Source organism: Lemur catta, chromosome 18 (genome assembly GCF_020740605.2).
Source record: "Lemur catta isolate mLemCat1 chromosome 18, mLemCat1.pri, whole genome shotgun sequence".
Taxonomy (NCBI): domain Eukaryota; kingdom Metazoa; phylum Chordata; class Mammalia; order Primates; family Lemuridae; genus Lemur; species Lemur catta.
In genome coordinates, this window is record NC_059145.1 from 38,369,667 (window position 1) to 38,396,516 (window position 26,850).

At 57.7% G+C, this 26,850-nt stretch overlaps 1 protein-coding gene across 3 annotated transcripts in view; it reads left to right on the plus strand.

Annotated features, from left to right (window-relative positions):
• The window catches only part of CACNA2D2 (calcium voltage-gated channel auxiliary subunit alpha2delta 2), a 135,407-nt gene that overhangs the window by 86,146 nt on the left and 22,411 nt on the right, over nt 1–26,850 (plus strand). For 2 of the 3 annotated variants that reach the window (XM_045530138.1, XM_045530137.1), the window contains 2 exons: nt 18,135–18,194; nt 25,011–25,055. In XM_045530138.1, coding sequence (XP_045386094.1) covers nt 18,135–18,194; nt 25,011–25,055 — 105 coding nt within the window. Of the gene's footprint in view, nt 1–18,134; nt 18,195–24,921; nt 25,056–26,850 lie in introns of those variants that run through there. The other variant, XM_045530135.1, reaches the window with a different exon arrangement.

The following is a 26,850-nucleotide window of genomic DNA, read 5'->3' on the forward strand; positions in this document are numbered from 1 at the left end:
GAGAGGACTAGACGTCAGAAGGAGATGAGCCAAGACTGGCCAGGATGCCACTCAGCCACTGTGGGGTACCCCAGGTTTCAAGGGACTCCATGGTGAATCATCTAGGGGGGTGGGTTTCATGGCAGAGCTTGTGGCCCTGGCAGCCAGAACCCCGGCCTCTGGTCCATTAGCCCAGGGACCTTAACCTCACTTGGGGCAACACAGAGCAAGGCAGCACCCCCACCCACCTGGCTGAGGCCTCAAGATCCCTGCAGGGTTTGGTCCAGAAGCTTCCTGACTCCACACAGCCCAGCCCTGTCTAACTCCAGCTAATTGTCTCTGACCTGGGGCTGGCGGGTGGGAGTGGGGGGCAGTTCCTCCTGCAGTATCCTCTGAGAACCACCCCCATCTCTCCCTCACTGAGCCTTAAGACTGGGGGCTGGGTGCCCCGACAGCCCCCAGTGCTGTCTAGCTCAGGATTTATTGTGTCCCCTCCCCTCCAATCCTCACCACCCCTCCGCCCCACCAGCTTCAGGCCAAAGCTCAGCTTCCTGGGTTTAACACAAAGGTGGCAGCAGCAGCTGGGCAGGATTTTATAACCCTAATTAACACCAGATACCCTGGGGGCCCGGCTCTAGCATTCTGATGCAGGCTGAGACCAGCAGAGCACAGGCAGGGAGGGTCCACCCTGGTACCAGGTGAGGGAGATGGAAGTTCAGCTGCCCCCTGCCCAAGTCCTGGGCCCTGGCAGCCACCCTAACTGGGGGCACTGGGGAAGCAGGGAAGGGGTGCCCAGCCACCACTCCCTGGCTGAGATCGTGCCAGGCATCTCTGATTGACCATGTGTCCCTGGGAAGCAGGCCCTCTCTCCTCTGGATAAAACTCCACCGTGACATCCTTCCATTAAATAGGGCATGTTCAGAAGAGAAAATTGCTACTATTTTCCCCTTTTACTTCATGTCATCAAAAATTGATCCCATATTGCATCCTTATTTCAAAGAACAAGCTAAAAAAAAATAAAATAAAAAATTCCCACTCCTCAGAGCGGCAGCTGCATCAAGCTTCCCAATCTCTCCACCCCAACCCCCCCACAAAAAAAGAAAAACGTGACCGGTGAAGAAAGACACAGTGTGGCTTTGAGATGCACGTGACCTGGGAGCGAGGAGGGGTGGGGCACGTGACCGTGCGGGCAGAAGGGGATTTCGATCTGGTGAAATGTGGTAGAAAATGGGGTAATTGGGGGAGGTTAATTTGGATCTAAATGGAGCGATTCGTTATCTCAATAAGAAACGTCTCGTTTTCCAGGGAGATGGCTGCGCCTGCCAGATGCCGGCCTGCCCGCCGTTGGGGTGGTGGCTCGGAGCATGGCCCGGTGTCAGTCTAGTCTCAGATCCTCCCACCCTGCCCAGCTGGAGGAGGGGGGCTGGAAAGTAGAGACCGTTTAATTTTAATTTGGTTTATTCCCCAATTCATTTGGCAAAGTATTGAAGAGCTCTCCACAAAAGCGCAGCCCGTAAAATATACAATATGAATAATAAGGACAGGGCAGAGGGCCAAGATAAGTAGCTGAGGACCGGCCCGTGGTCTAGCTGCGCCTACAGGTTCACTCTGAGCCTTCTGGCAGTCAAGGAACAAGGGAGACCCAGTGTTTTCTGTTCTAACCAGAGGAGAGAAGACATTTAGGCCAGTGCCCCGTGGAAGCTCTGACTTGCCGTGGGATAGTTTGGGGGGACTTTCAGGATGGCACCCCTCAGGCCCACACCCACTTTTACTGGGAGCTGGACCTGGGCTCTGGTGTGACCCTGGGCAGGTCCCTCCTCCCCAGGCCTCAGAGCCCCATATTTTCTTTGCTGGGGGCCAGAGGCAGAGGCTGCTGGCAGTGCTGGGGTGGTAGGTCACACAGGTGTGGCCATTGCAGGCTGTAGTGCTGGTGGCCTGGGCTCAGCAGCTGAACAGATTTAGGTCCCAGCTCCTCCTCCTGCCAGCTTTGTGGACTTGGAGCACCCACTACATTGTTCTGAGACTCCTTCTTCTGAAAAATGGACAAGTAGCACCAGCCTTGCCCCCTCTGGTTGTGACGGTCACATGTGGACAGTAGGTACCCATAAGCGATAACTGAGATCACAGAGGCATCTGGTGGACAGTTGGTTGGGGCTGATGCACAAGTTTCCTTGGTCTGAGTGTCTAGCTGGTATCGGCTGTACCGTGTCTGGGTGGGGTTTGGGGAGGGTGAGTGTGGAGTCAAGTGGAAGCCCCTTTCCCTCCACTGTGAATTCAGTGAGGTGGGGCCAGGTCTGACTCATCCTGTGTCTCTGGCACCTAGCGCAGGCCACAAACATGTTTAGTTGAAAGAAGAAAGAAGAGAAGCCCTGGGGACATTGGCCCTTTTCTTTTATTCCACACTGTGATGTTGGTTGAGATGAGATAACACAAAACAGAATGATCACAGGCTGGGGTGAGGGCTGGGCGGAAGGGGAAGCAATGGACAAATTGAGGGCACATTTGAGAAGGAGGCCCTTGGGTGGGAACCAAGGAGGTTGTAGCCCGGGAAGATCCATTTGTCCAGGCATGAGTGGGCAGGCAGTGGGGCCTGTGGATCCAGCAGCCATGGCCCGGTGGGCCACCCAACACCCAGCCCCAGCCGGAAGCAGCCCTGCCCCACCTGTCCCTTAGGTGGGCAGTTCTGGACATCAAGGTTGTAGGCAGGCCAAAGGTGAGGACCCAGCCACCATGTGCATGGGCACCTGAGCATATGTAGGCATGCATGTGTGTGTTCACATGTGTGTGTTCAATGCGTGCATGTGTTTCCACGTCTGCACATGTGCACATGTATTTGCATGCGTACACATACATCCTCCTCCTCTAATTCCAAGCCCTCCACCCCCAGGTTGGCAAAGCTGTTGACCACAAAGTCACTTGGAGGAGACCCCCTCACCCACCCCCTACGAAAGCCACAGACTTCTGACATCCCCCTGCTTGGCACACCTCCCTCAGTGGAGGCCCAGTCACAGGGGTTCCACTTACCCCCCTTTCCTGTGGAGGAGTCGTGCAGTGGGGTGGCCTGGGGGCAGGTAGAAACACAGGGCTCCAGAGAGCTGCGGAGGGCCCACCCCCAGTGTCGGGCTGGCAGGCCTGGGCTAGGCAGAGCAGTGGGCTGGGAATCAGATGGCCCAGAGGCTTTGACTACCTTGTGTGGGCTGAGGCTGAGCTGACAATGGAGCACAAAGACTCTCCCTGCCCCAGAGAACTCCCAGCTCTAGGGGTTCAGGGAAGGGAAGCAGACCCAAGGGTGGTGAGCATGTTCTATGCTTAGCCTCGCTCCCTAGGGGACTCCCACCTCTTGCTGAACCTTGGTTTCTTTACCTGTGAAATGGGGTAAAGATGGCTTACAGCAGAACTTTAGAAGAACCTTGACAGGTGTGCAAGGGTAGCCCTGGGGCCTGCCCAGCCAGAGCAGGACCCCAGTCTGCCCCTGTGGGCAGCAGGCCTGGCCCTGAGCTTCTGCCCCTCACGGCCCTTCTTTCAGACAACAGTCTTCCGTCTAGGCAGAGCCAAACACAGCCCTCCCCAAAGGGTCCCTGGACCCCAACCTGATGCCATGAGGGTAAGCTAAGCCTGGCAGCAGTGCTGGAGGCTGGCCACAGGTAGAAGAGGGGTCCTGGGGGCCAGGGCTCACTGGGTGACCTTGGGCAGAACACACAACTCCCTACCTTCTTCAGGGACCCCCTACTTCCTCTGGTCTCAGTCTGTGCCCTGGGAAAGGAATAAGAACTCCGAGGCCACACAGAAAGACAGTGCCCTGAGGTTATGGAGCGAATCTGAGACAGAGCTCAGGCCTGCCCAGGTCTCCTGCCCTCTGGGTCCCTCCCGGAGCCACACAGTGTGCTCCCATTCCCACTCTGCTCTCTGACCCACTGCCAGCTGAAGGCCCCCTTCCTCCTCAAAGGGGGCTCAGGGTATCTCCTGGGCTAATCAGTGAGTAGGGGAGAGGGACGTGGTGACACAGCCCCAGGGCCAACCTTCCTTCCTGCCCTCAGAGAGCTGTGACCACAGACAAACTGAGTATCCACCTCTGAGCCTTAGTTTCCTCATCTGCAAAATGGGGTAGGAATGAGACCTGCTTTGTAGGGGCTGCTGCAGGACTCAGTGAGCAGTGCTGGGCACAGCGAGTGTGCAGTGGCATCACCCGTGACAACAGGTCTGTGTGAGGCACAGACGGTGCTGGTGCTGGTCCTGCAGGTGCTCTTCCAGGTGCGGGGATTCCTTTCTGACCTGTATATTTCAGGAGTACTTTTTACTCGAAGCCCTACCCAACCACCCAGCCACAGGTCTCCCTGCCCTGGAAACCCTTGCTTGCTCTGGTGCCTCCTCCACGGCTACCCCCTCCTCCAGCCAGCCCCTGGGGTCCACACTCCCCCCTCCAGGGTGTCACCTGACTACCACCAGCCCGAGTGCTGTTGGCCTCTATGTGGCCAGCACTTCAGCGTTCCTCTGTGTCTTCTCACTCATGTGCCAGGCTCCCTGGGTAGATGGTGCAAGGAGAAAAACTGAGGCCAGGAAAGCTGAAATCGGTCAGCCAGGGTGGATCTGAGTCCAGTGTGGGTGATCACCAGAAGGGTCTGTCCTACAGAACGTCCAACCAAAGCACTGAGGAGATGAGGGCCTGAGCCTTTTGGGGTTCAGGGGTCCCTTTCCTGGGAGATGGCATGATGGAGAATTGACTCTCAGACCCTTGTCCCAAAGGAGAGAGACTGCAGCCTAAATGGAGGCGGAGGTGGCAACGATGCCCCAGATAGGCAGGCACGTGCTACACGGCTGCCGCCCCACCCTCTCCAGCTGGTGCCACGACTCTGTGGCCATTGGTGGGCATCTGTACAACCCAGGTGGGCCCTACCTGGGGTGGAGTGGCCGCGCAGCACGGGCTGGGCACGGGGCCCGGGCAGGAGCAAGGCCGCCTCCGCCTACCCGCCCTCCTCTCACTTGGCAGCAGCAAGCAGAAGCCATTAGCGCCTGGCAGTCCGTATCCCACGGCTCTGACAAACGCCTTAAATGTTGTCACCATGGCTCCAGCTGTCCCACTGGCCGCCTTTACTTCTCATAATAACCAAGTGTCGAGGCTGATTGCAGCAGCAGGACGCAGCCCGTATTCAGAGCAGCTTTTACCCCGGGCGTTTCTACCTGGCAGCCAGGCCGTGACCACCCCACCCTCCACCTCCAGGCCTTTGTCTGCTTGTCACTTCTGCCTGGGCCCCCAGCATCGCCCCTGGGCCAGTCATTGCCCAGCTTTGTGTCCCAAAGCTGGTGCGCAGCCACCCTATGGAGGGGCTGGGGAAGTGTGGAGGGGTCTCAGGCATCTACACCCAGCAGAGTGACAGCCAGGGTGGAAAGACCTGGCTGCAGTCCCACTCTTCTGGATGACCTCTTCAGGGAGCCTGACTCTATCTTGGTCTAGCCTCGTCTCTCGCCTTGCTGTCCGGGCAGGCAGGGAGTGGGCAGAGCACAGCTCTGGCATGGACAAAGCCGGATTCCAGTTTGAGCTCTGCCATTTGGTCACTGTGTGGTCCTGGGTAGGTAACTTACTGTCTCTGAGCCTGGGTGACCTCATCGGTGGAACGGCAATAATGATTGGGATCCATGGGGCTGAGAGGGCCATGTGTGTAATGCAGTGATGTCCTGTGCAAGAGGCTCAGCCATGCTGGTGGGCACAGACACTGGGAGCATAAGGGCTTGAGCCAAGGGAGGCTCAGGAGGAGCAAAGGGCTGCAGCAGCTGCCCTGCCCTCAAGTGCCCTCCTGCCCACAGAGAAGCCCGTTCATTCCTCCTCCACACCTTTCCCCCTGCCAAGGCTCCCACTGGGAATCTGCTCTCCCCTTCGTCTGGCTTTGTCCTGCAAGTTGTGTCTGCTGTTCCCTTTGCCAAAGCCTGCCAGCTTAGTCTAACCATGCTCCTCTCCCGTAGGGTTTACACGCCCTTCAAGCCAGCCCTGGACGCGCACCATTCTCTGACTGTCCACCTTCATCTCTACACAGTCTCATGAGGTCGGTTAATTAGAAGCCCCGTTTTAGAGATGAATTAAGATTCATCAGATTCATCAAGAATCAGAGAATGGTACCAGTTGTCCACGTCATGCATGCTGTCCTGGCTCTGTCCCATGGGGCATTGTGACTGCTGATCACTCTTTGCCCAGCCCCAGGTCCTGCTCCAGCCAGGGGTCCTGCCAGAGTGGATGGGCACCCCAGCCACCCTCAGCCTTGAGGGCTTCCCTCCTGAGGCACCTAGGTACAAGCACCAGTGTCCAGGCCATATTTGGGTTGATTGTGAGGACTCTGGTCACTGAATCATTGTTCACAGGTTCCCTAACCCTCTGATGCTGCTGGAGAGCAGTGGGCAGAGAAAGGTGAAGAGTGAGTGGTCTCTGTCTGTTCATCAGACTTTTCTCTGGGCTGCAGAGGAGATGGTGCAGGTAGCGCTGAGGGCAGTAGTGGTGGTGGTAATTACCAGGAGACGTGAGGCACCACCAGAGCTGGCCACAGTGGGTTGATGGTGATAGGAATGGCAGGGATGAAGGTGATGGTGATGGTATGGGTGGTGGTAGACATGGTGTTGGTAGTGGCGGTGGTAGTTGTGGATGGTGATGGTGGTAATGGGAGCAGCATTGACAGTGATGATAGCAGTGGTGACAGGACGATGAGAGTAATGTTGACAGTGGTGATGGGCGTCACAGCATTGGTGGTGGCGATGTTCCCCACTGTTGGCAGTGGTTAAGTGGGGAACAAAGGGGATGATGGAGATAATGGTGAGGATGGTGACAGGAGTAACATTCTGGTAGTGGCAGGGGTAACGTGGGTGGTGGTGATGGGGATGATGGGGCCAGCCTCTCAGGGCAGTCCAACAGGCAGCCCTGTCCCATCCTAGCTGGAGGCAGGACACAGTAGGGCTTACTTGGTTCTCCTTTTCTTTTAACCTCCAGTGAGCACACCCTTCTGGGTAATGAGATGCAAATTGACAGAAAAGACAATGAGCCAGCCTGCGGCCGGTGGGGCAGCTTTTAGAGTCAGGCTGATTGCCTCCGTGCCAATTTGCATGGCATTAGCTGTGCATGTCTTCTCCAATGTGCTCATGCATTTCATCAGAGGTCACCAGGATGGTTGTATCCAATAAGGGATGACAACCTGTGATCCTAAACCAGGGCAGGGGCAGAGTCACTCTGTCCCTGACCTGAACAGGACTCCAGGATGTGGCTTCAAGGAGTTCGGGTCAGTAGGAAAGGGTAATGGATCACAGGTGGGGGGTTGGGGAGGTGTGCTTCATGGTCAGCCAAGCACAGGGACAGGCCAGGGGTCAGGGCCCACGAGTGGCAGGCCTAGGATGTCTGGTTTGGCCAGCACCATGGTTCTATCTGAGCATGTGATACAAAGGTGACAAATAGGCTTCACGCAGGAGGAAGACCTGGCCCTGGCCTAGGATGCCTCAGTACAGGTCCAAGCTCTGTCCCTAACTGGCATGGTGGCCTGGGCAGTTCCTCCAGGCCTCAGCTCCCCCATTACTCAGTAAGGCTAGTGGGACTCTGACCTCATGGTCTCCACATTTAAGGTGATGATCACCAAGGCAGGCCCTTCCTGTGATGTGCTCAGCAAGAATGGCTGGGGCCAGTCTCCATGTCCAAAGTCACACATTGCAGCCCCCTGAGCAGGCCCACCCTGTCACTGTCACCATCACTCAAGGCTACATCTGAGATTATTCCTGGAGTGTAACCCAAGGGGTCCTAGGCAGGGTGGGACCCAGGTGGTTGCCCAAACCCAGCACTGTAGGCCACCCTGCCTGTCCTTCCCACCTCTGTCCATGGTGCTGAAAGTCTTGACCCAACCTGCCCTGAGGGGGTCCTTTCTGACTTGGTGGGCTGGGGGCCCCTCCCCTGCTGCCCTTGCTCTCTACGCCTGCAACCCCTCTGACCCAGTGCAACCCATGACTCCACGCCCCTTCCCAAGAACAGGCAACAGTGGGGCCAGGAGCTCTTCCCCTCTGCCTGCCATCCCGAGCCCAGCCAGTGCCCCCTCAGGCACAGCCCGGTGCCCCTTGGGCCCCACCTCCCTCTTCATTGTCCCGTTCCTTCTCCTGAGGTTGAGCCTAATCAGAGCTAATCAGAAAATTATGAGCTGCCTGATTACTGATTAGGTTCCTAATGTTAATAGAGTCGAGAGGGCCTGCTCCTAAGGCTGTGTTTTAGAAAAAAGTATAAAAATAACATCATGGGAAGGCAGCCTGGTGGCCCGGCTGGGACTCGGGCTCTGCTGCTCTAGTTGGGGTGAGAGGCTCAGGCTCAGCTTTCATGTGGGACTATATTCCATAGCATAGGGGCTTCCTGGCACCCTAAATTCTGCCAATGAAGTTGCCACCCCAGACAGCTCTTACTGTAGAAGCCTCTAGCAAGTTCTGTGCTCAGGACAGTAGGACTGAGTTGCAGCAGGAAGAAGTTTGGTGGGGCATGAAGAACCTACTGATGGTACACCGCCTGGGAGCATGGCCACATCTGTACTGCGCACTGGCCTGCTCATGCCTGGCACAGGCCAGGAACACAGGAGGTGCTCAGTAAACATTCCTTGACAGGAAGGAGGGAGGGTCATATCAACCCCTTCCCATGGGAACCACCACGCTCCCGTGTCCTGTCGCTGGGCTGTGGTGGGTGTAGAGGCATCTGAGAAGGCTTCTTGGAGGAGGATGTTGGGACATGTCAGGAGAATGCACTGGCCTGGGGCCAGGGCAGGGTGTGATGAGCTCCCTGGGGACTCTGCTCCTGGTTGACCTGGCCAGATGAGGCACTCCTGTCCACAGCCCCAGCTTCTCCTTCCAGCACAGCCCTGGTGGCTTTTGCTTCCTGACCATTTCATCCCTGACTTGGCAGCAGCTGGGTGGGGCTAATGGGTGACATTTTCAAAAGTTCCAGAGGGGGGTTGAGATCCTGGGGAACAGATACCAGCATTTCAGACCCCAGAGGCAGCCCCTTGGACTGCTCTGCGTGGGGCATCCGGTGAGGCCTGTACTTAGCTTCATGCTACCCACACCTTTACCCCCTGCACCATCTCTGTCAGTGCTGCTGCTGGCCTGGTTTCTGCAGTCTCTGTCCCAGGGAATCTTGGGGCATCTAAGCTAGAAGGTCCCTGAAGGCACCTCCTGATCCATCCCCTGCCCCATTGACCATGATGGGAGCCTAAGGCCACTTAACAAACTTCTGCACTGAGTGGGCTTGCCCAGCACTGGGGCCACACAGATCTGTGAATCAAGTGCCTGCCCTCGAGGGACCACACCTGGGAGGGAGTCAGACACACATGCAGTGATGGAAACCCCACAGGGGATTCTGGGGACTCAGCCTGGCAAGATACCAGGCTTCCTGGAGGAGATAGATGAGCACTGACTCCAAAAGGATGAGGAGGAGTGCGCCAGGGGTGTAGAAGAGGGGAAGTCCAGGCTTAGGGCACAGCACAAACAAGGCTTTGGAACTTGAGCATGGCAGGAAGGCAGACTTCAAGATCAGTGTGGTGGAAGAGTGATGATGTTGGCAGAGCCTGGTAAAGGCTAATGATAGGAAGGGAGGAGTGCTCAGGGCATCCGGGAAGCACCAGGAAGGGCACAGGAGCCAAGGTGGGGGTGCGGGGGCTTGTGGGGAAGGCCCGAACGTATGAGAGCCCAGGCAGGTGAGCTCATGCCAGACAGCTTGGGTGGGGGTTTGAAGTTGGGTTGAGGGGCTCAGAAGTCAGGTCAGGAAGGTGAGAAAGGGGTCATGGGAGCAGAGAGCTTCAAAGGGGAGCAGCTTCCAAAGAGTGACCTTAGGGAAGTGACAGCCCAGCTTGGGTGGGTTTGGATGAGTAGGATACTCAAATGGTATCCTAGGTCCTGAGCAGGACCAGGCTGGAAGCCAGGCGGGGTGCCGAGGGGCAGGGAACAGGAGCTCCCAGCAGAGGCAGTGCTAAGGAGAGGCACAGCCTCTTGGCATAAGCTTCAGAGAATGCCAGGTCAAGCCAAGGTCAGACGGTCCAGACGAGAATCCGAGTTTGTGGGGGGACCAGTCACGCCCCTGGGGTGAGGCAAGGGAAGGAGCAACCCAGGACCTGGGGTTGTGTCTCTGATTTCCAAAGTGAGTCCACATCCTGCTCTCTGTCTACACCCTGCTGTCCACCCATGTCCCCACAGCCCTGGGAGGGGCAGCGCAGGGTTCTGGTCCCCCTTATACAGAAATTATGTGCTGGGTCAGTGGCCAAGCCTCAAGAACTCGGGCCTCCCAGACTCTGTGGCAGGGCAGGGTGAGGGGGCATTGACACACTCAGGCACCCACACCCATGCCCACATGCATCTGTCTCTAGAATGTGGCCTGATGAGGGGACAGGAGCCAGCGCCATGCTCCACAGTCCGCTCAGATAATGTGTCATTCTCCCCTAACCCGAGAGTGACCAACAGCACCCAGCCTGACACCCTCACTTGATGCTATCTGCATGGGGTTTTGTAAGGATGAGAGAAATGTTAATGGATTATGGGTCATAATTCAGAGGGAGGAAAACTGACAAAACTGGCTAAAGTGAGGAATTCCACCTGGCTTGCCAGAGACTGATTGACCTGCAGAGATGTGTGGCTTTCATGCTGGGGTCTGAGGATGGATGCCAGCTAGGTTGGCAGGGTCTCACTCATTTGAGCCCCTGTAGGATTGGGCTGGGCAGGGCAGTGCCTTGGAACGAGCCGAGCGGCCTCGGAGCCCACGGCCCTCAGCTCTGGCTTCCTCAGGGGCGAGGCGCCTCCACACAGCTGGGCTCCAGAACCAGCCCAAACAGACCTGAAGCTGTTTGTTGGATTTACTGGTTTGTTTCTTATCAGGGCACTTCTCGTAAGTGCTCAATGTGGGACCTGGAAGCTGCAGCAGTGACTGGGCAGGGCAGAGACGTGTGGCCCTGAGAGCCAGACCTGTCCTGCAGCCCCAGCATGTGGCCCTCCAGGTCCACACTCACCCCCTTCTGAAGCAGCCTGCTGCTGGACTTGAATCTCCAGAGGGCGGGCTTCACCCGCAGTTCTGAAAAACTGGTTTGTAAATTCAAGCCCCTGTCCTTGCCCCTCACCCTGTTCACACTGGATCCATTTGGCTCCTGTCCCATGACACACACAGCCCAGCCTTTCTGCCTTGATTGTGGATGCAGCCTAAAGCTAAAGCAATGAAGCCAGTGGAATTTCTGTGCCACCTGTGAATGCCACCTTCCCTCCTTTACTTTCCTGGGAAGGACTGTCTCGGAGTTCATGGCCTTCCTCCTCTTGATGTTAAAATGTCCACTTTTTGGTAACATACCATAATGGGAGAGAGAGGGTTGTTTGAAGTGTCCTCTCTTGGCAAAATACAACACGGCAATCACCCTTGGGATCCCAGAATGTTCTGGGAAATCCTGTCTGGTCTGAAATTCCAGCCTCTGGGATCCCAGCTTCCTAACCCTGGCTGGTCAGGGTCTGGCCCTCCCCATCTGCATCACAGGCCGCCCCTCACTCCCCTCACTTCTTACCATTTTTCCTGGGCAATTGAAACACAGCCTGCCCCTTCCAGGCTGCACGGAGGGGGCGCAGCGACTGGTAGCCACACCTGTGCTGCCTCCAGGGAGCCAGCAAGCTGGGGGGGGGGGGGGCGGCGGCTACCCCACTGCAGAGGGCGACGGAGACGCAAATGAGTTTTTCCCTGTTACATGTATTCTGACCTTTTTTTAAAAGAAAAACATCCATTTTGCTAATTTTTTTTATCAACTCATGGAGGACGCGTGTGGCCAGTGAGGGAAAAGGTCAGGGAGCCTGTCGCTGCCAGCAACGCGAGGGCCCACGTGGGCCTCCCCTGCGGCGCCCTCCGCGCCAGGAGTGTTTGCTGTTTTCCTTGCGGGTTTTCAGTGGCTGGAATTTGGGTCTGGGGCTTGAGTACTTGTATTCCTTGTCTTGGTAGTGGTTTTATCGTTAAGCTGGAAGCATGGTTAATACAGAAAGAGTAGGTGTTAGCCTTAAGATGTGTCCTGGGACGGGAGCCAAGTATGTCCACTGCAGATGCAGCAAGGGGTGACAGAAGGGGCCTTGTGGGATGAGCAGGGCCAAGCACCCGTCCTGCCTGAGGAAGCGCTGGTGTCAGGTGTACCCGACAGGAAAGCACTGCCACCAGTGTGTCCCCATCACCTGCCATGGGTGCGTTGTGAATGCTCGTCCGCTGCCCTTCCCAGTGCTCTTCCTCTCCTCACCCCTCAGAACCCAGCAAAACGGGGGATGGGGACAGGACCTGCCCTTAGAAGGTCGTAGCAAGTGAGGTTGTGCCCCCCAAGCTCCGAGCACACCATGTGCTGCAGAGGGCTGGCCATCGCTCACATAGCAAGCACGGATGCCCACACATACGCCTCCCCAGGCCATGTGTGGTGCAAGGACAGGGCCGAGTGGGACTTCTCCTGGTCCCTGACTGTGAATGGCCCTGCCTGGAGCAGGTGGATGCATAGACAGATGCCTGCTCCAGGCTGAGGCAGCAAGGAGAGACCCATGAGGCCAGGACCCCTCAGCCTTGCCTGCTCTTCTGCCCCTATTGTCAGCCCCAGGGCTCCAGCTCCCTCCTTGCTGAGCTGCATCTTGCTTCATTATTATGTAGATATTTTAATTATGCAGATATGTTTTTAGACAGTTTTAAATATGTATATTATTTACTCATTAGACCATAACAGCTCTGGAAATTGGAAATCTGTATTTAGTATCTATCCCTGCACAATTCAGAGCTAATACAGGGCCCACAGGTTGGGAGGGAGAAGGGTGGCAACAGCGTGTGCTGGGCTCGCTGGGGCTGCTGGCACCCTGGCACTCACCCTCTCCCACGACCTGGACCCAGCGACCAAGGCTGTGGGGTGGGCTTGGAGCAGCGCCTGGAAGGCCAGTTACTGACCCCTTCCTCTGGGGGGGATGGCAAAGGAACCACTCTTAGGGGTAAGGGGGTCACCCGGCCAGACCTGGCTTCTTCCCTGGGACGTTCACGTTCACTGTCCAATGCTGCTGGGCCTTGGCCTCAGGCAAACCTGAGTTTCATGCCGCCTCTCTGACTTCCTCACCAGGGGCCTGGGGCAGTGGCACTAAGGCTCTATGCCTCAGTCACCTCAGCTGTTAAAGGAGAGGAACAGAAGAATCTACTTCTCAGGCGTCTTGCTGGGGAGGTGGTGGGTGGGAGGCCCAGTCCTTCGCCCGGCATGGGATTGGCTGCACCAGTCGGTGAAGCCCTGGCCTAGGGTGGGTGCCAGGGTTGTGTCTGGTGTTGCCCTGTCTTTGCTGCCTTCTTGCACCCCTCTGGCAGCATTCTCAGTGTACCTACTTGGTGCTGGGACTCTGCTGGCTTACTGCGCCCCCCTCCACCCCAGAGCTCCCCTTCCACCACTGCTTCTGCCTGGCTTAGCCCCCTGTGCCCCAGATCTCAACATCCTGCACTGCACGGATTCAAGGCCTGTTATTCGAAGCCCCTCATATCTTCTAGGAAGTGGGAGTAGCTGTAACTAATTAAGACCAAAGAAAGTCTTACAATCTTTCCCTCTGGGCTATACAGAATAAGTGCTATTTGATGGGCAGGTGTTCCCCAGGCCCTACTGGGCTACCGGCACTGGGGAGAGGGGCTCCCAGGTGAGGGGACAATGAGGGGAGGAGGCCAAGGAGAAGTGGGAAGTGCCCAGGCTTGGGGGAGAAGCAGGCCCCCAGGGGGATGGGGATACCCAAGGGCTCCAGCCCTCCATGGCCCAAGCTCCTCCCCTCCTGGCCTGCAGGGTCCTTGACCTGCAGGGGTTGGCCTCTGAGGGGCATGATCATGGCCCCAAGGCCCTTATCTCAGGTCATTGTCTGTCTCAGCTCCAAGGCAGTTGAAAGATGTTTAACATAGTGAAATTGGAAGGTATCTGTGGAGGGGCTGCTCCCCAGGGGAGTATTTTCCCCAGCCCAGTGCACTACCCGTCCTCTTTCTTGCCTTTTCCTGTAAGGACGTTCCCAGAGCTGAGGGAAATTGATTGTTAAGTGAAACTCTCTGATAATTGCTTCTAAAATGCCCGCTGTTATTGTTATGGACTTGGCGGTGAGCAGCCCCACTCAGCAGTCCCACTGCGTTTCTTTCCAATCCCGTGGCCGTGATGGGAACATCACAGGCCAGGCAAGGCACCATCAGTGACTTTGTAGCAGCAGCATCCTCACAGGCAGCCCTCATGGCCCAGGATGTAGTGAGGAAAAGAGGCTCAGAGAGGTTAAACCATGCACCTGGGGGCACGCAGCTGACGGGGCAGAGCCAGACTCTATGCAGGTCCAGAGACACCCTGACCTGGATTTAGCAGACATTGATTGTATGCCCAGGGCTGGGGTGATGTAAACTCAACGTCCACCAGACACTCCCCCACCAAGCCCAGAGCTCAAAGGGGAAAGGAGACATGGCAGAAGGTTCCTTGAGGGCCACAGTGGGGACAGGAGGGGGCTTGGCAGCGGTCAGGGAGTGGTCAGAACATCTCAGGCTGAGGCAGTGGACCAGGCTAGAGGAGTCTGGGCAGGAGTGAACAGGGAGGGGCCAGCATGTGCAGGGGCCTGATAACAGGAAAACCAGAGACTGCAGGCAGCTCCAGGAGCAGAGCCCAGAGCCTGAGCAGGGAGCCACTCCCAGGGGACAGGCACTCAGGGTCAGGGGTAGAAATGGAGCTCATCTCCCCCATACAGGCAGGTGCCTTGGAGACAGGACCAAATTGGGGCCCCAGCTCTGTCCCTGCCCTGCTGGGTGTCCTGGTAGATTGTCCCTTCACCTCTGTCTCAGTTTCTTTCTCCATCCTGCCTGCCCCCGAGGCATTAGGAGGACCCAGAGAGGTGGAAGGGAAGTGCTAGGAGAATGAACCTTGGGCAGGGTGGGCATGGTCTCCCTGCCGTCCCTGAGTAGGCCTGACTGTTGTGGGCTCTGTGAGGACAGGAGCCTGAGGTCTGAGTGTTCCTGAGGGCCCTCATGCACACCAGTGGGTGGTCCCAGTCCTCTCACCCTCTCCTTGGGCCATGTGCGGCCACAGCCTTGCCCACTGCCCCCATCGGCTGCTTCAGCCCTTCCTCCCCGACCACCAGGCCTGCCTATTTAGCAGTTTCCACACGTCCAGTGCCCAGGGATGGACTGATTGATCTGTAACACCGAAAAAATAATAATGGCTTGATCATTACTGAGGATTAAAAGTAATCCTTTCGCTGTGGCTATTGCAACTCCGTTATTCACGAGTCAGCGGGCTGACCCGGGCCTTTGAGCCCACGGGACTCTGTGAGCTCAAGGAGGCTGGGGGTTGGGGCCCTTCCTCTCTGGGTCTCCTTTGCCCTGTCAGCTGGGCGAGGGAGCTGGAAGGGTCTTTTGCCCCCATGTTTGGGGGCCTGTGAATCTCAAGGTCAGAGTTGAGCCCGGAGACGGTGAAGGAGCTGGCACTCCCTAGCCAGGGGTGGAGGTAGGGACAGGAGAGGACAGTTTCTTGGGGCCATAGCCACTTTGAAGACTTCCATTAGTGCCAATTTGGTGTCTGTAGCCCCCATCTACCCTGTGGCTTTTCTGTGGCAAGAGACCTGATCTGGTTCCCACACTCTACCACAACCTCAGCCTCTGAGAAGGACGGTGGCCTCAGCAGAGCCCCATGTGGGCTGCAGGCCCACTCTGAGGAAGATCTGGGGTCCCTAGTGGGCCCCCAGGTAAGGAAAGGTGGGTGCCAGTGATTGACCAAGGCTCACCCCTTGAGGTGTAACCTCAGGGGCTGCCTCCCTAGGCTGTACAGATCCTCCAGGCCAAGTACCAAGCATTGTTAGGTGCTAAGTTAACATTAGTGACAAGTGCTATGAACTGTACATGTCACAGAATAACGTCCTCTGTGGAAAGGCACTGCAGGCTTAGGGATTGGGGGCCTCACCCATGCCAGCGGTTGGGGTCGGAGGACAGGTATTTATGGTTTAGACCAAGAAGAGGCCCCAGGATGGAAAAGGAAGGACAGGAGCCAGGCACAGGTGGGCCCTACAGAGCCTCAAAATAGCTTTGCCTCTTACATGCAGAGCAGTAGAGAGCTTGGGGGCAGGGAACAGCAACGCTACCTGATCTACACTTTGAGATAAGGCCCCACGTGTAGTGTGGAGAATAGATGAAGAGGATAAGAGGAACACAGGTTCCTGGGGCAGGACAGAGTCTGTGCCGGGGATGAACAATGGTTAGACTGATGTCCAGGGTGGGATGCAGGAGGCAGAGTTTCCAGGGCGATGGGCCTGTTCCAGGAGGGGGCGCTGTGAGCTCAGATGGGTCTGAGGGTCATTCCAGGGAAGGAGCTCAGGAGGGCCCAGGATCGGAGTCAAGACATGAGAGGCATCATGGAGTCGAGAGCCCTGTGGTGTCTGAAGCCCCGGGAGCGTGAGGCAGGGTTGGGGGACAGTGGAGGGTGTGGGCCCCACTCAAGCAGGCCCTGCACTGAAAGGGGGACAGAGGACCAAGCCTGCAAAGGAGAGGGAGGCAGAGGCCAGGAGGGCTCCGCATTGTGAGGTGGGGGTTCGACTTATGAGGCACTTCTCACCCGTTCCCAGGACCCCAGCCTCCGCCTTCCCACCACTCAGTGCTCTTGGCCTGAGGAGTGGGAGCCAGGCCCAGTGGGAGTGGAGAGGGCCGTGCACAGCCCCTCTAAGTGTGGGGGGTGACATCCTGCCCCAGCAGAGTGGAGGCCACAGCTGTGCATGGGGGTCCCACCCTCCCCTGCTATTCTTTTGAAGGAGGAATAGTGGATCTCCCATGTCCCGACTCCCATTTTCCCCTAGTGGGCAGCTGCCGGCCTTTATTAGAACCTCCCACCTGGGGTCCACATGCCACATCAGGCCTGCACTGGTAGATGGGCTGAAGTGTCCTGAATACCAAGGGGCCAAGGCCTTTGGGGGCAGGGGTGGCTATAGGCCTGGAGGCTCATGGGATGGGATGGGGCTGGGGTGAGAGACCAGAGCCACTGCCTCCCTGGGCATGCTGGCCCCTACAGAGGGTGGTCTTCAGACCTTGGTCATGGGCTGAGCAAGGCAAATGCAATGATGAGGCCTGGGCTCCAAGCCCAGCCTGACCCAGACTCCCTGTGTGACCCTGGGCAGGCTGCTCATGGGCTCCGTGCCTGGCTGTCCTCATCTGAGGAGGGCCATAATGGCCCCCCGGTAGCCACTTTGTGAATGATTACAGATGCACATGCGTCACTGGCTGGGGGAGGGCTTGGCATGCAGTAGGTGGCCAGTTCATGGTGATGGTTGTCATGATGAACAGGACATCTCTGCAGGAGATCACAGAAGGCCAGACTCAGTTCCATCCTTGGGAGCCCCAAGACTTCCTGGAGGGATGTGATCCATAGGAAGCGCCAAATAAGAACCTCTGGGTGGCTTGGCTTCAGGCCCAGAGAGTGGCCAGGCCCCAGCGCCTCCTCCTGCAAGCCTTCCCTGATAGCCCGAGTTCCCGCAGCACTGAGCTTCCCGCACCTCAGCTACTCCTGCCCTGGTCGTTCTGCCCGGTTATGTGTCTGTGATCTGCAAGAGGCAGACATGGGGTCTGCCGTGTCTCTGCAAGTCAGCACCGTCTGGCTCTAAGCATGCCCATGGCAGGTGTGGGATTCACAGGCACAAGGGCTTCACTGGCAGAGGCCACTGGAACCAATCCCAAAGAATGGGCCAGGCTCGTGTGGACAGAGGGCTAGGGAGCCCTGTGGGAAGGGGCTCAGGAAGCCTGAGAAAGGGACAGTAGTCCTGGGTGGGTAGAGGTGGGCTGTGGGTACCTCCTGCTGGGCCCTGGGCAGGCAGGGGGAAAGAAGCATCGGTGAGGCACTCTGTGACTTTGGGGCGGTTCAGCCTTGGCTGGGGAGGGCTTCACTGGGGTGACACTAATTTGGCCCAGTCCTGGGGTTCCCCTGCCATCCTCTGGGCAGGAGACGTTGCTGTGAAGCACAGGGAATTCCCATGGAGATGCCGCTTGGATCACTTTGTACGGCTTCGCCTTTCCTGTGTGGTCAGGGAGTGCCCACAGCAGCTGGGGGATGTCTGGGGCTGAGGAATCCCTGAGGACCAGGCTCTGGGGCAGGCATGGGGCAGGCAGTCTTCCTCAGCATTTGACCTTCCTGCACTTTGTCCTTCAGAGATTGGCCGATGCTGCAGAGAACTTCCAGAAAGCCCACCGCTGGCAGGACAACATCAAGGTAAGAACCCCAGCACTGTCCCCCAGCACCTAGGGCATGCCCGCCCCCAGCCGGGGTGGATATGAAAGGGTGCTGCCCAGGCACACTGCGGGGGCACCGAGCGAGGGGTTTGTGGAGTAGAGCCAGAAGCTATTGTCCAACATTCAGCAAATATTCCAGGCTCCCCCTCAGTGCTGGGGCACACAGCAAGGTATGAGCCCCCATTTCACTCTAGAGGCGTCGTGGAGCCACCTGTGAGTGGTGTTCCCCAAAGGAGGTACCCAGATTCATGGAGAGACCCTGGGTCAAAGAGGCCTCCTGACTTCAGGACTGGTCAGAGACCTTAATACAGTGACCTGGAAGGGATGCTGGGGAGAGGACTGCGTCCCCTTCCCCGACTTCCCTGAACAGCAGCCCGTCCTCCAGCCCGTCCTCCTGGGCCTGGAACCAGGCTGTACAGTCACAAAACCCTCTCCTCAGGGCTCAGATCCTTGGAGTGCAAGTGCAGAGGGCCCAGGTTGCAGGGGAGGGAAGGGACCCTCACTGACACCCGGCCTCAGGCCTGGGCTGCCCTTGCCAGTTCCTTGCTGTGTTGGATTCCACCTGCCCCTTTCCTGTTAGGCCTGAGTCAGACTGAGGCAAGCCTCCCCTGGGAAGGACACAGGAAAACCCCAGTGCCAAAGTTGATGGGACCCTCAGGGACCAGACCAGTTGGAGGGTTCCCTGTGTCCTCCACAGCTGCTTAGACATCTGGGCCAAGCCTCCTCGTGGTCTCATGTTAAACACAGGGTGGCAGACCTTTGACTTACTCCGACTCTGGACTAGACACATCTAGGCACATCTGCTCCAAGAAGTAGGTAGGGTTCTTTCACCTATTTAACTGACAAGAAGACTGAAGCATAGAGTGTTTAGACCTACCTGAGATTGCCTGTTGGTGGCAGAGATTCATAGCCGCTTTCCGGTACTAGGGATTCGTGCCTGTGATCCAGACCCCAAACCTGCTCCTCCTGCCTAGTCCCCATCCCCCAGGCACCCTGAGCCCGTCCTGCCTTGCCCACACCATGGCACTCTGCCTGCGGCCCCTGGTAGGTGAAGGAAGGGTGCTGCCCCCAGGGAGTTCACCTGGGATTGGGGAAGACAGATGATTACTTAAGGTGAACAAATGAAAGGGCTAGTGACTCCCTAAACCAGTCCCCTTCCCTAGGAGCCTGGGGCCTGACCCTTCTCACCCTCCTCACTCTAGCACCGCCACCCATCACTGGGCATCAGAGGGCCAGTGAGGGAATCAGGGAATAAGGAAGTGAAAAGACCCACCCCAGCCTGGCCTTCTCTCCCTCCCAGGCCAACCCCCACACAGGGAGATAAAGAGGCTGCCTTGGGCCCCAAATCTGTTCTCTCTTCCTGACTCTGCAGAAAACCCAAGATTTCCAAGGGTCATCCTGCCAGACTCCTGACCCCTGAATTTCAGTGATTCCCTGAGGCAGGAACAGCTCATCCCGGGCCAGGGTGGGCACTGAGCGGGCTGCCAGGAAAGAGGGCCCAGGTCTCAGGGACGTCCAGGGCATGCTGAGACAGGTACTACTTGAAGACCCACTCCAAGCACACTGGGCCACGATCCCTGTGGGACTCAGGCAGGGGCTTCAGTTTCCCCATTTGGCAAAGGACTGGCCGGTGTGTGTGCTGCCTGTCAGCGCAGACGCTGTGCGTGCAGGGGTCGGCGCACCTGTCAGGCTGTGTGGGTGCACCGAGTCCGTGATGGTGTGGGGGAGTCTCTCGCCGTACCAGCCCTTGAGCCCTGGGTGGTTCTGACCTGAAATGAGGCAGTAGAGGCCCCTGGCTGCCCTCCTCCCCTGGCTTGACCTGAGGAGCCCGAAGCTGTGGGTATGACCACAGGCAGCACTGACCACAGGCCCAGCTGGGCCCAGCCTTGTTCCCCCAGCACTCACCACCCTCCCCCCAACAGTCCGTCAGTGTGCCTGCCCACCCGCCTGTCCCACCGGTATCCCAGAGAGGGTAGGGCAGTAGTCACCTTCCTCCTTCCTGGCTGTAGGGTCACTGCTCTTCCAGGAAGCAGCGCTGCTGCCATGCTGCCGGGCTGAGAGGCGTCCGTGCTAGTGGTGGGCCCACGAGCTCACACCCCCATCGGCAGCAGCTGCAGGGAGGGGCTCTCCATGGCGGGGGGTGGGGGGCAGGGACCTGAGGCTGGGGAAGGGATGGTATTTTGTCCCTTGCAGGCATACCACACACTCCTGAAATCACGTCCTTCTCAATGACCTTCAAGAGGTGATAAACATGGAGCCATGTTCCTTCTCAGCACTCAAGAGAGGCACCTGGCCTGTGCCACAGTTCCAGCCTCGAACTCAGCCCCTTTACCCAAGCCTGGCCTTTTCCCTGGAATGTCCTTACCCCTCCTTCAAAAGGGCAAAGGCTCTTTCTACAGATATCTGCCTAGAAGTTCCCTTCCTGGCCCCAACCCTAGGATTGACCCCCACTGCCCACAGCGCCCACCTTTGGTGCCTCCATCACAAATGGTTCCCAGGCCAGTGTCCCAGTGGGCTCATCTGTCTACCCCACTCACGGCTCCTCCAGGCCAGAAGCCATCAGGCCTGACTCAGTGCTATCCACTACCTGTCCCCAGCCAGGTACCCTATGGACAGAGTGATCAGGAGCAGTCCTCTTAACTCCAAGATGAGGAGGATGGCACCCAGAAGTTCTGGGCACAGAGGAGATGCCTGGCCCATGTGGCCAGACTGGAATCCACTGCATGATCAGGAGGGTGTGGCCCTCCCTGTGTCCACAGCACATATACAGCAGGTCTACATGCACACCTCTGAGGAATGGACAGCGGTATACACACAGCCACACACACACAACCACCACTGACACCAGCCAGGGGATGTGGGGGATCCTGGAGTCTGTAGGGTCAGAGCTGGGACAAGAGATCAAGGGGGCAATGTCTGCATATAAAACCCCCCATCCCCCTTCCTAGTCCCAGGCCATGATCCTACACACATGGCCATGGCAGGGGCAGGGAACCTGTAGCCACAGCCCTGGCCAACCAAGACCCTTGGATGCCAGGGAAACCGTGGCCTTGATTAGCAGGCAGCACCTCCCATGGCCCCTGCAGACAGGCAGCAGGTGCTCTGGCGCCTATAACACTTAGAGTAGATGAAGATGGGCCACCTGCTAGACTGTGCCTAGGGCCAGCACCACAGTACACCAGCACCATGTGCCACCTAAACCACCAGCAAGGTGCTAGGCCAGGGTATATGGGTGGGTGAGGGAGGAGAGGCCATTGATCCCAGGGCTTCATTGCAACACCAGGGCCTGCAGGAGACGAAACCATGCCCTGGGAGTTTAATGGAGGAAATAGTCCTACCCTGGGGAGTCTGATGGGGAGAGGAGGTAGCTCTGCCTGGGGAATATAGAAGGAGGGCTGTGAAGGCCAAGCCAGGCTGGAAGAGCCAGCTGGACAGGACAGGTGGCCTCCCTGGCCTGAGGGTCTGCCCCAGCCATAGCGCCCACTGCCTGCCTCTCTGCCAAGCCAGCAACAGACGGCTCTCTCAGAAAACAGTCCTCTTGGCCGAGCTGCGCTGGCAGTGGGCCAGGGCAGGAAGGCCAAGCGCCCTCACTAGTGCGGCAGGTGGCTGGCCTGGGCCACGCACAGGCGGCTGGTGGGCAGGCGGCAGTCCTGTCTGGCCAGGCCTTGGCAGCCGCCTTCCAGGCACCAACATAGACGGCAGCCACCATTGCCCATGCTCATCTCATGCTCACGTCCTCCCCGTTCCCAACAGCCAGCAGCCCTTGTGCCCTCTCGGGCTTGTCTCCTGCTAAGGAGAGTATGTTTGTCATCAACACATGGGCCGTGTATACAGGTCCACCGGGGGGCCATGTGTGTGAGCCCAGACGGGGTGATTCCCCTACCCCCTGCCCAGTTTGAACAAAATGGCCCTAAAATATCAGGTAACAGAGTGGAGGGTGTGAGGGGAGTCAACCTCAGACATTAAGGACACTTGTTTCATCCCACCTGGGGCATCTTTTTCACACTCAGCCTCTCCTCTGGGCTACAGAGCTGCAGACAGGAAGGGGCCCACCCATGGGTGGAGCTGGCCCTCCCCCCTGGGAGGCCGGGCTTCCTGTGCTCTTCACACCCTCGGAGGAGGCATCACCATTCACCATCTGATTGTACAAGTGGGGAAATCGAGGCCCTGACTTAGAGCCTCATGAGGCTGCATGATTTAGCTAGACACCCTTGCCTCATCCATGAGACAGGAGTGACCCCTGGGAGTCCTCATGGGGCCACCAGGACAAGCCCGTAGGCTGCAGCCTTTGAGGAACCCAGAGCTCACACGTGTCCAGCTCAGAATTTGAACCCAGGACCTCTTGCCAAGGCCCTGTCCTCAGTCATTAGACAGTAGTGCCTCCTTGTTGCTTAACCCAGGAGGTGGGTCACTAATGGCAGACATCCAGGCACTGTGCGTGCCAAAGCAGACAGGGGCCTTCCCAGGGACCCTCCCACCCCAGCTCTACATCACATGAAGCATAGCAATCACAGCTGTGTTTACCTGTATTTTCATGTGTGTGACCTTGCCTGCCACCATCCCATGCTCCTCTCTACCAAGAAAGGGGCATGGCCTGGCCTTCCTCAAAGGAGGGCTGGGAGGAGTCCTGCCCACGTGCGTCCAAGCCGTGGGGGGCAAGGAAAGCGTACAGATTCCTGAGCCTCACCTGTAGTCTGCAGGGGGCTGGGAGTCCTGTATGATGTGTCTCTGTGTCCCTGATGCCACCAACATCTGATGTTCTGCTGAGACTGCGAAACAGCAGGACAAATAGAGAAATGGAGCCATTGGAGCGGCTGGAGAGGTGGGCCCAGTGAATGCCAGGGCACTGCAGCGCTGCCCCAGGTGCAGGCCTGTGAGGGAGGCCCAGGGCTCCTGGAGGCCTGAAAGTGACCGGCCCCCACCCATGCCCTTTCCCGTCCTTGCAGAAGGTTTGCCTAAAAAGTGGATGAGTGAAGCCCCAGGTTGTAATCTGCAGTCCTCCCATAGCACCCGCCTGTTTTCATTACGGAGGGAAAGAGCATCAGAGCTGTGTTTATAACCCCCTTTTAGATAACAAATCACATTTTCTTTTCGCCAGCGAGTGTGTTGAATTGATATTTTTTTCCCCTCAGTTTAATGAGTTTGTGTGTTCAGGAATGATCTTCATCAACCGAAACTCCTTATTGTGTTTGATGTAATGTCAGCTTCCATTATGCGCTTCGGTCGCAGCGGCGCAGGGAAAGGCCGAGCACCCTGGAGCCTGGGCCCCTGCCCCAGCCCCCAGCCCAGGCCCCCCTGGGCTCCAGTCTTCCCAGACTGGTGGGTGGGGGCCAGTCGGAGCCAGGGTGTGTGGCCTTTCTTCTCCCTTCCCTAGCAGCATCTGCATGGTGGAGCCACAGGGCATTGTGAGAAAGCTCCAGATGCAGCAGCCGCCTCTGGAAACTGTCAGATCGCCTGTGGTCTTCCATTCCTCAGGAGGTTGTGGTCTTCCCCAAGCGCATGCAGTCAGTGTTCCAGAATGCTTGGACTAAGCCTACATGTCCACCCAAGGGCCTGCACCCCCAAGGCCCCGGTGGGAGACAGCCTAGGACTGTTCCCTGAAACAGTCCCCACTGCTGACCACCCCAAACCACAGCCCCAGCACCTGGGCAGTCACCAAGACCAGGACCCTCCCTGGAGTCATGAGGAACCTGGGGCTCAGAGAGGGGATGGTCTGGCATTGGGGGTCACACAGCGAGTGGGCCCCAGCCAGGCCTGGGGAAGGGGGTGGCCAAGGCGGCTTCCACCCCTCCTGGGGTGAGTGCCGGCTCTGTGCTTGCTGCCTTACAGCCAGCCCTTGGGGGCAGACAGTGGCCACTCCCGTTAGCAGACCACAAAGAAACAGGCCCTGAGTGAGGGCGGACTGCTGGGGCCACGCCACAGGTTTTTGCTGTACAAAACAGGGCTGAGGAGCACCTGGGGAGGGTGACTTGGACAGCGGCTCTGTCCCGAGTCCTGGCCCTAGAGCCCATGGGGGCAGAGTGTGGCAGCCCCTCCTGAGCGGGTGGCACTTGCTGACACCAGGCTCACCTTCTGGCGGCCTCTGTCAGCCACGCTCTGTTCTGATTAAAGATCATTAAACATGAAATTAGCCCGTTTGTGTTACGGGTCCCCAGGGCGGCCGGTGATTATGACGCACAGATGGCCAAGAACCCAGGCCGCGGGCAAGCCGGCGTGGGCCAGCATGGGCGGGGGCCGGGAGCAGGCGCGTGGGCCAGGCTTTGTTTTCTCCTGCTCCTGTTGTGTAAACCCCCTCACATTTCACAACAAATCACAGATAATTAATAAGTACATGCCCGTAATGAGTAGGCTTTTTAATAGAAGAAATTGGAAGATGCGGCGTCATTATTTCACTCTTGCCCAGAGTCGGCTCTAGTTTTCCATCTTCCTCACTTCCCGGTACTGCCTCGGCCAGCCTCTGTGCAGACAGGCTGGCTCTGACCCTGCCTCCTAGCAGGACTGCAGTGCAGGGACCCTGGTCCCTGAGTCAGGGAGTCCCAAGGGATCCTGACCCAGGGGTACCGCATCCTCTTGGAGCAGTGAGGGGCCCCTGCTGACGACTGGCTGGAGGTGGGGGCGGGGCATTCCCAGCACTGACTCACCAGCACTTCTGGGAAGGTGGCTCTGGATGGGGGGAGGGGACAGTCTCTGCCCCAGAGGAATCTGAAGGGGCCAGCCCAAGCCTTGCGGCTGGGGGTCCTGTCTGCTCTCAGGGGACCCTGAGCTGTGACAGCTGAGGCCTCTCTTCCCCCACCAGGAGGAAGACATCATGTACTATGACGCCAAGGCCGATGCCGAGCTGGTGAGTGCCCCGACCCGTGCTGGGGTGGGGGAAGTTGCCAGAGCTATGCCCCCTCTCTGGGCCTAGTGGTTAATATCTATCAAATGTTTGTTAGGACTCAGCACTAGGCAGTCTGAGCTCAACCCTGGAAAGTAGTGGTGACACAGGCCCCACCTTCCACTTCCCACAACTACCTAGAGGTCCTGTCCCTTCCAGTGCTATGTCTCTGTGGCCACTAGTGGGCTGGGCTTCACTGCAGTGGGGCAGGGTGGTCAGGCACTTGGACCTCCCCCGACGGGGCAGTTCAGGTCCCAGCATTGAGAGGGACTCTTGGAGTGGGATGAGAGTAGGGGGAGGGGGGCAGCTGGGGAGAGCTCCCTGGAGGTGGGCAGGTGCAGGCAGGTTGCAGTGACATCCAGGTGCATTGCCAAGTCAGTGCAGGCTCCTTCCCCTGTGCTGAGCACCCACAGCCTGACCCCATGATCAGAGCTTGGCCCTGAGCTCAGCTGGAGTCACCTACCTCAGAAGTGGTGGCACTGAGACTGACCAGAGAGCCCAAAGCCACGCTGCTCTTTTGCCTCCACGTCACTCACTGGCTCTAGTTGGCTTGGGCTGCCCTGTGAGGTAGTGAGGTCCCCATCACCAGAGAACTCATATGAAAGGTGTACAGCCATTTGTGGGGGAGGTGGCTACAGAGAAGGCAACAGTGTCTGAGGCTGTAGGGCACTTGGAGTAGACAGTGTTTGGTGAACTTGTCAAGGCCCAAGTCCCTCTGCCTGACTTCAAGGCAAACGTAGGTGTCACAGCGGCACAGTCTCTGGGGTCCTACCGCTGGCTGGTGCAGAAGACCCAAGCTCCAGTCTTCCGCTCCCAGGCCCATGGGCCTGGGGGTTTCCTGGGCTGAGCAGGAGCCGGGGAGGCTGCAAAGGATCCCCATGCAGGCTCCACGTGGCCGGGCTGGCCTGGGGGAGCCTCGGGGAGGGCAGAGGGCCTGAGAAGGAGGGGGTGGGCTCAAGCAGGTGTGCTTCCCCTTGGCTGAGCTCCATGGCTCCCAGAGAAGTTGCTAAAATTAAAGCTGGAATCTGAAATTCAAATGAAGAGCGAACCTTTAATTAGACCCTGAATCTAATTCCTTACCCCCCTCGGCAGCGGGCTGTAATTTTAGCAATCAGTGCATTAAATATAAACCAGGAGACTGCGGTCGCCCACCATACAAAGCCCATGGACTCAGGGGTGACACTGAGGGGCTCCTTGGCCAGCCTGGTGCCCAGCCCCCTACCAGGACACCCTGAACCTCCTGCTCCCAGCAGCCCTCAACTATATCCAGGACCCCAACCCCTGGCTCTAAATCATTGACTCCCTGCCCTCAGCCCCTTGCACATCTGCCAGGGCCAGGCACTGCCCAGCAAGGGAGATTCATTCCAGGCCAGGCTGGGCCAGTTGTTTAGGCCACAAGCCCAGCCTGGCCCGGCCAGGCCCCGGTATAAATAACAGCACCCATGCATTTGCCGACTCCCCTGCATGTTGTGTTGTTTTGTTTTTTTAATCTTTGCCAGAGGTACAGTTAGAGATCTTTCTAGACCATTTACTTTTAAATTACCAGCCAGAAGGTGGGGGTGGGGGAAAGAGAAGGAAGGAAAAAGTTCGCCAGCTGATAGCTTATCAGAACGGAATCTAAATGTCACATTAGTTGGGAAAGTTGGGAGATTAAATTTTCCAGCGCCCTTCATCTGCCGCTGACATTTCGTGGGCTTTCTTCTCCCAAGCCTCCCCCTCCCCTGAGCGGAACGTGAGCAATGCACGCCTCACGGGCCGC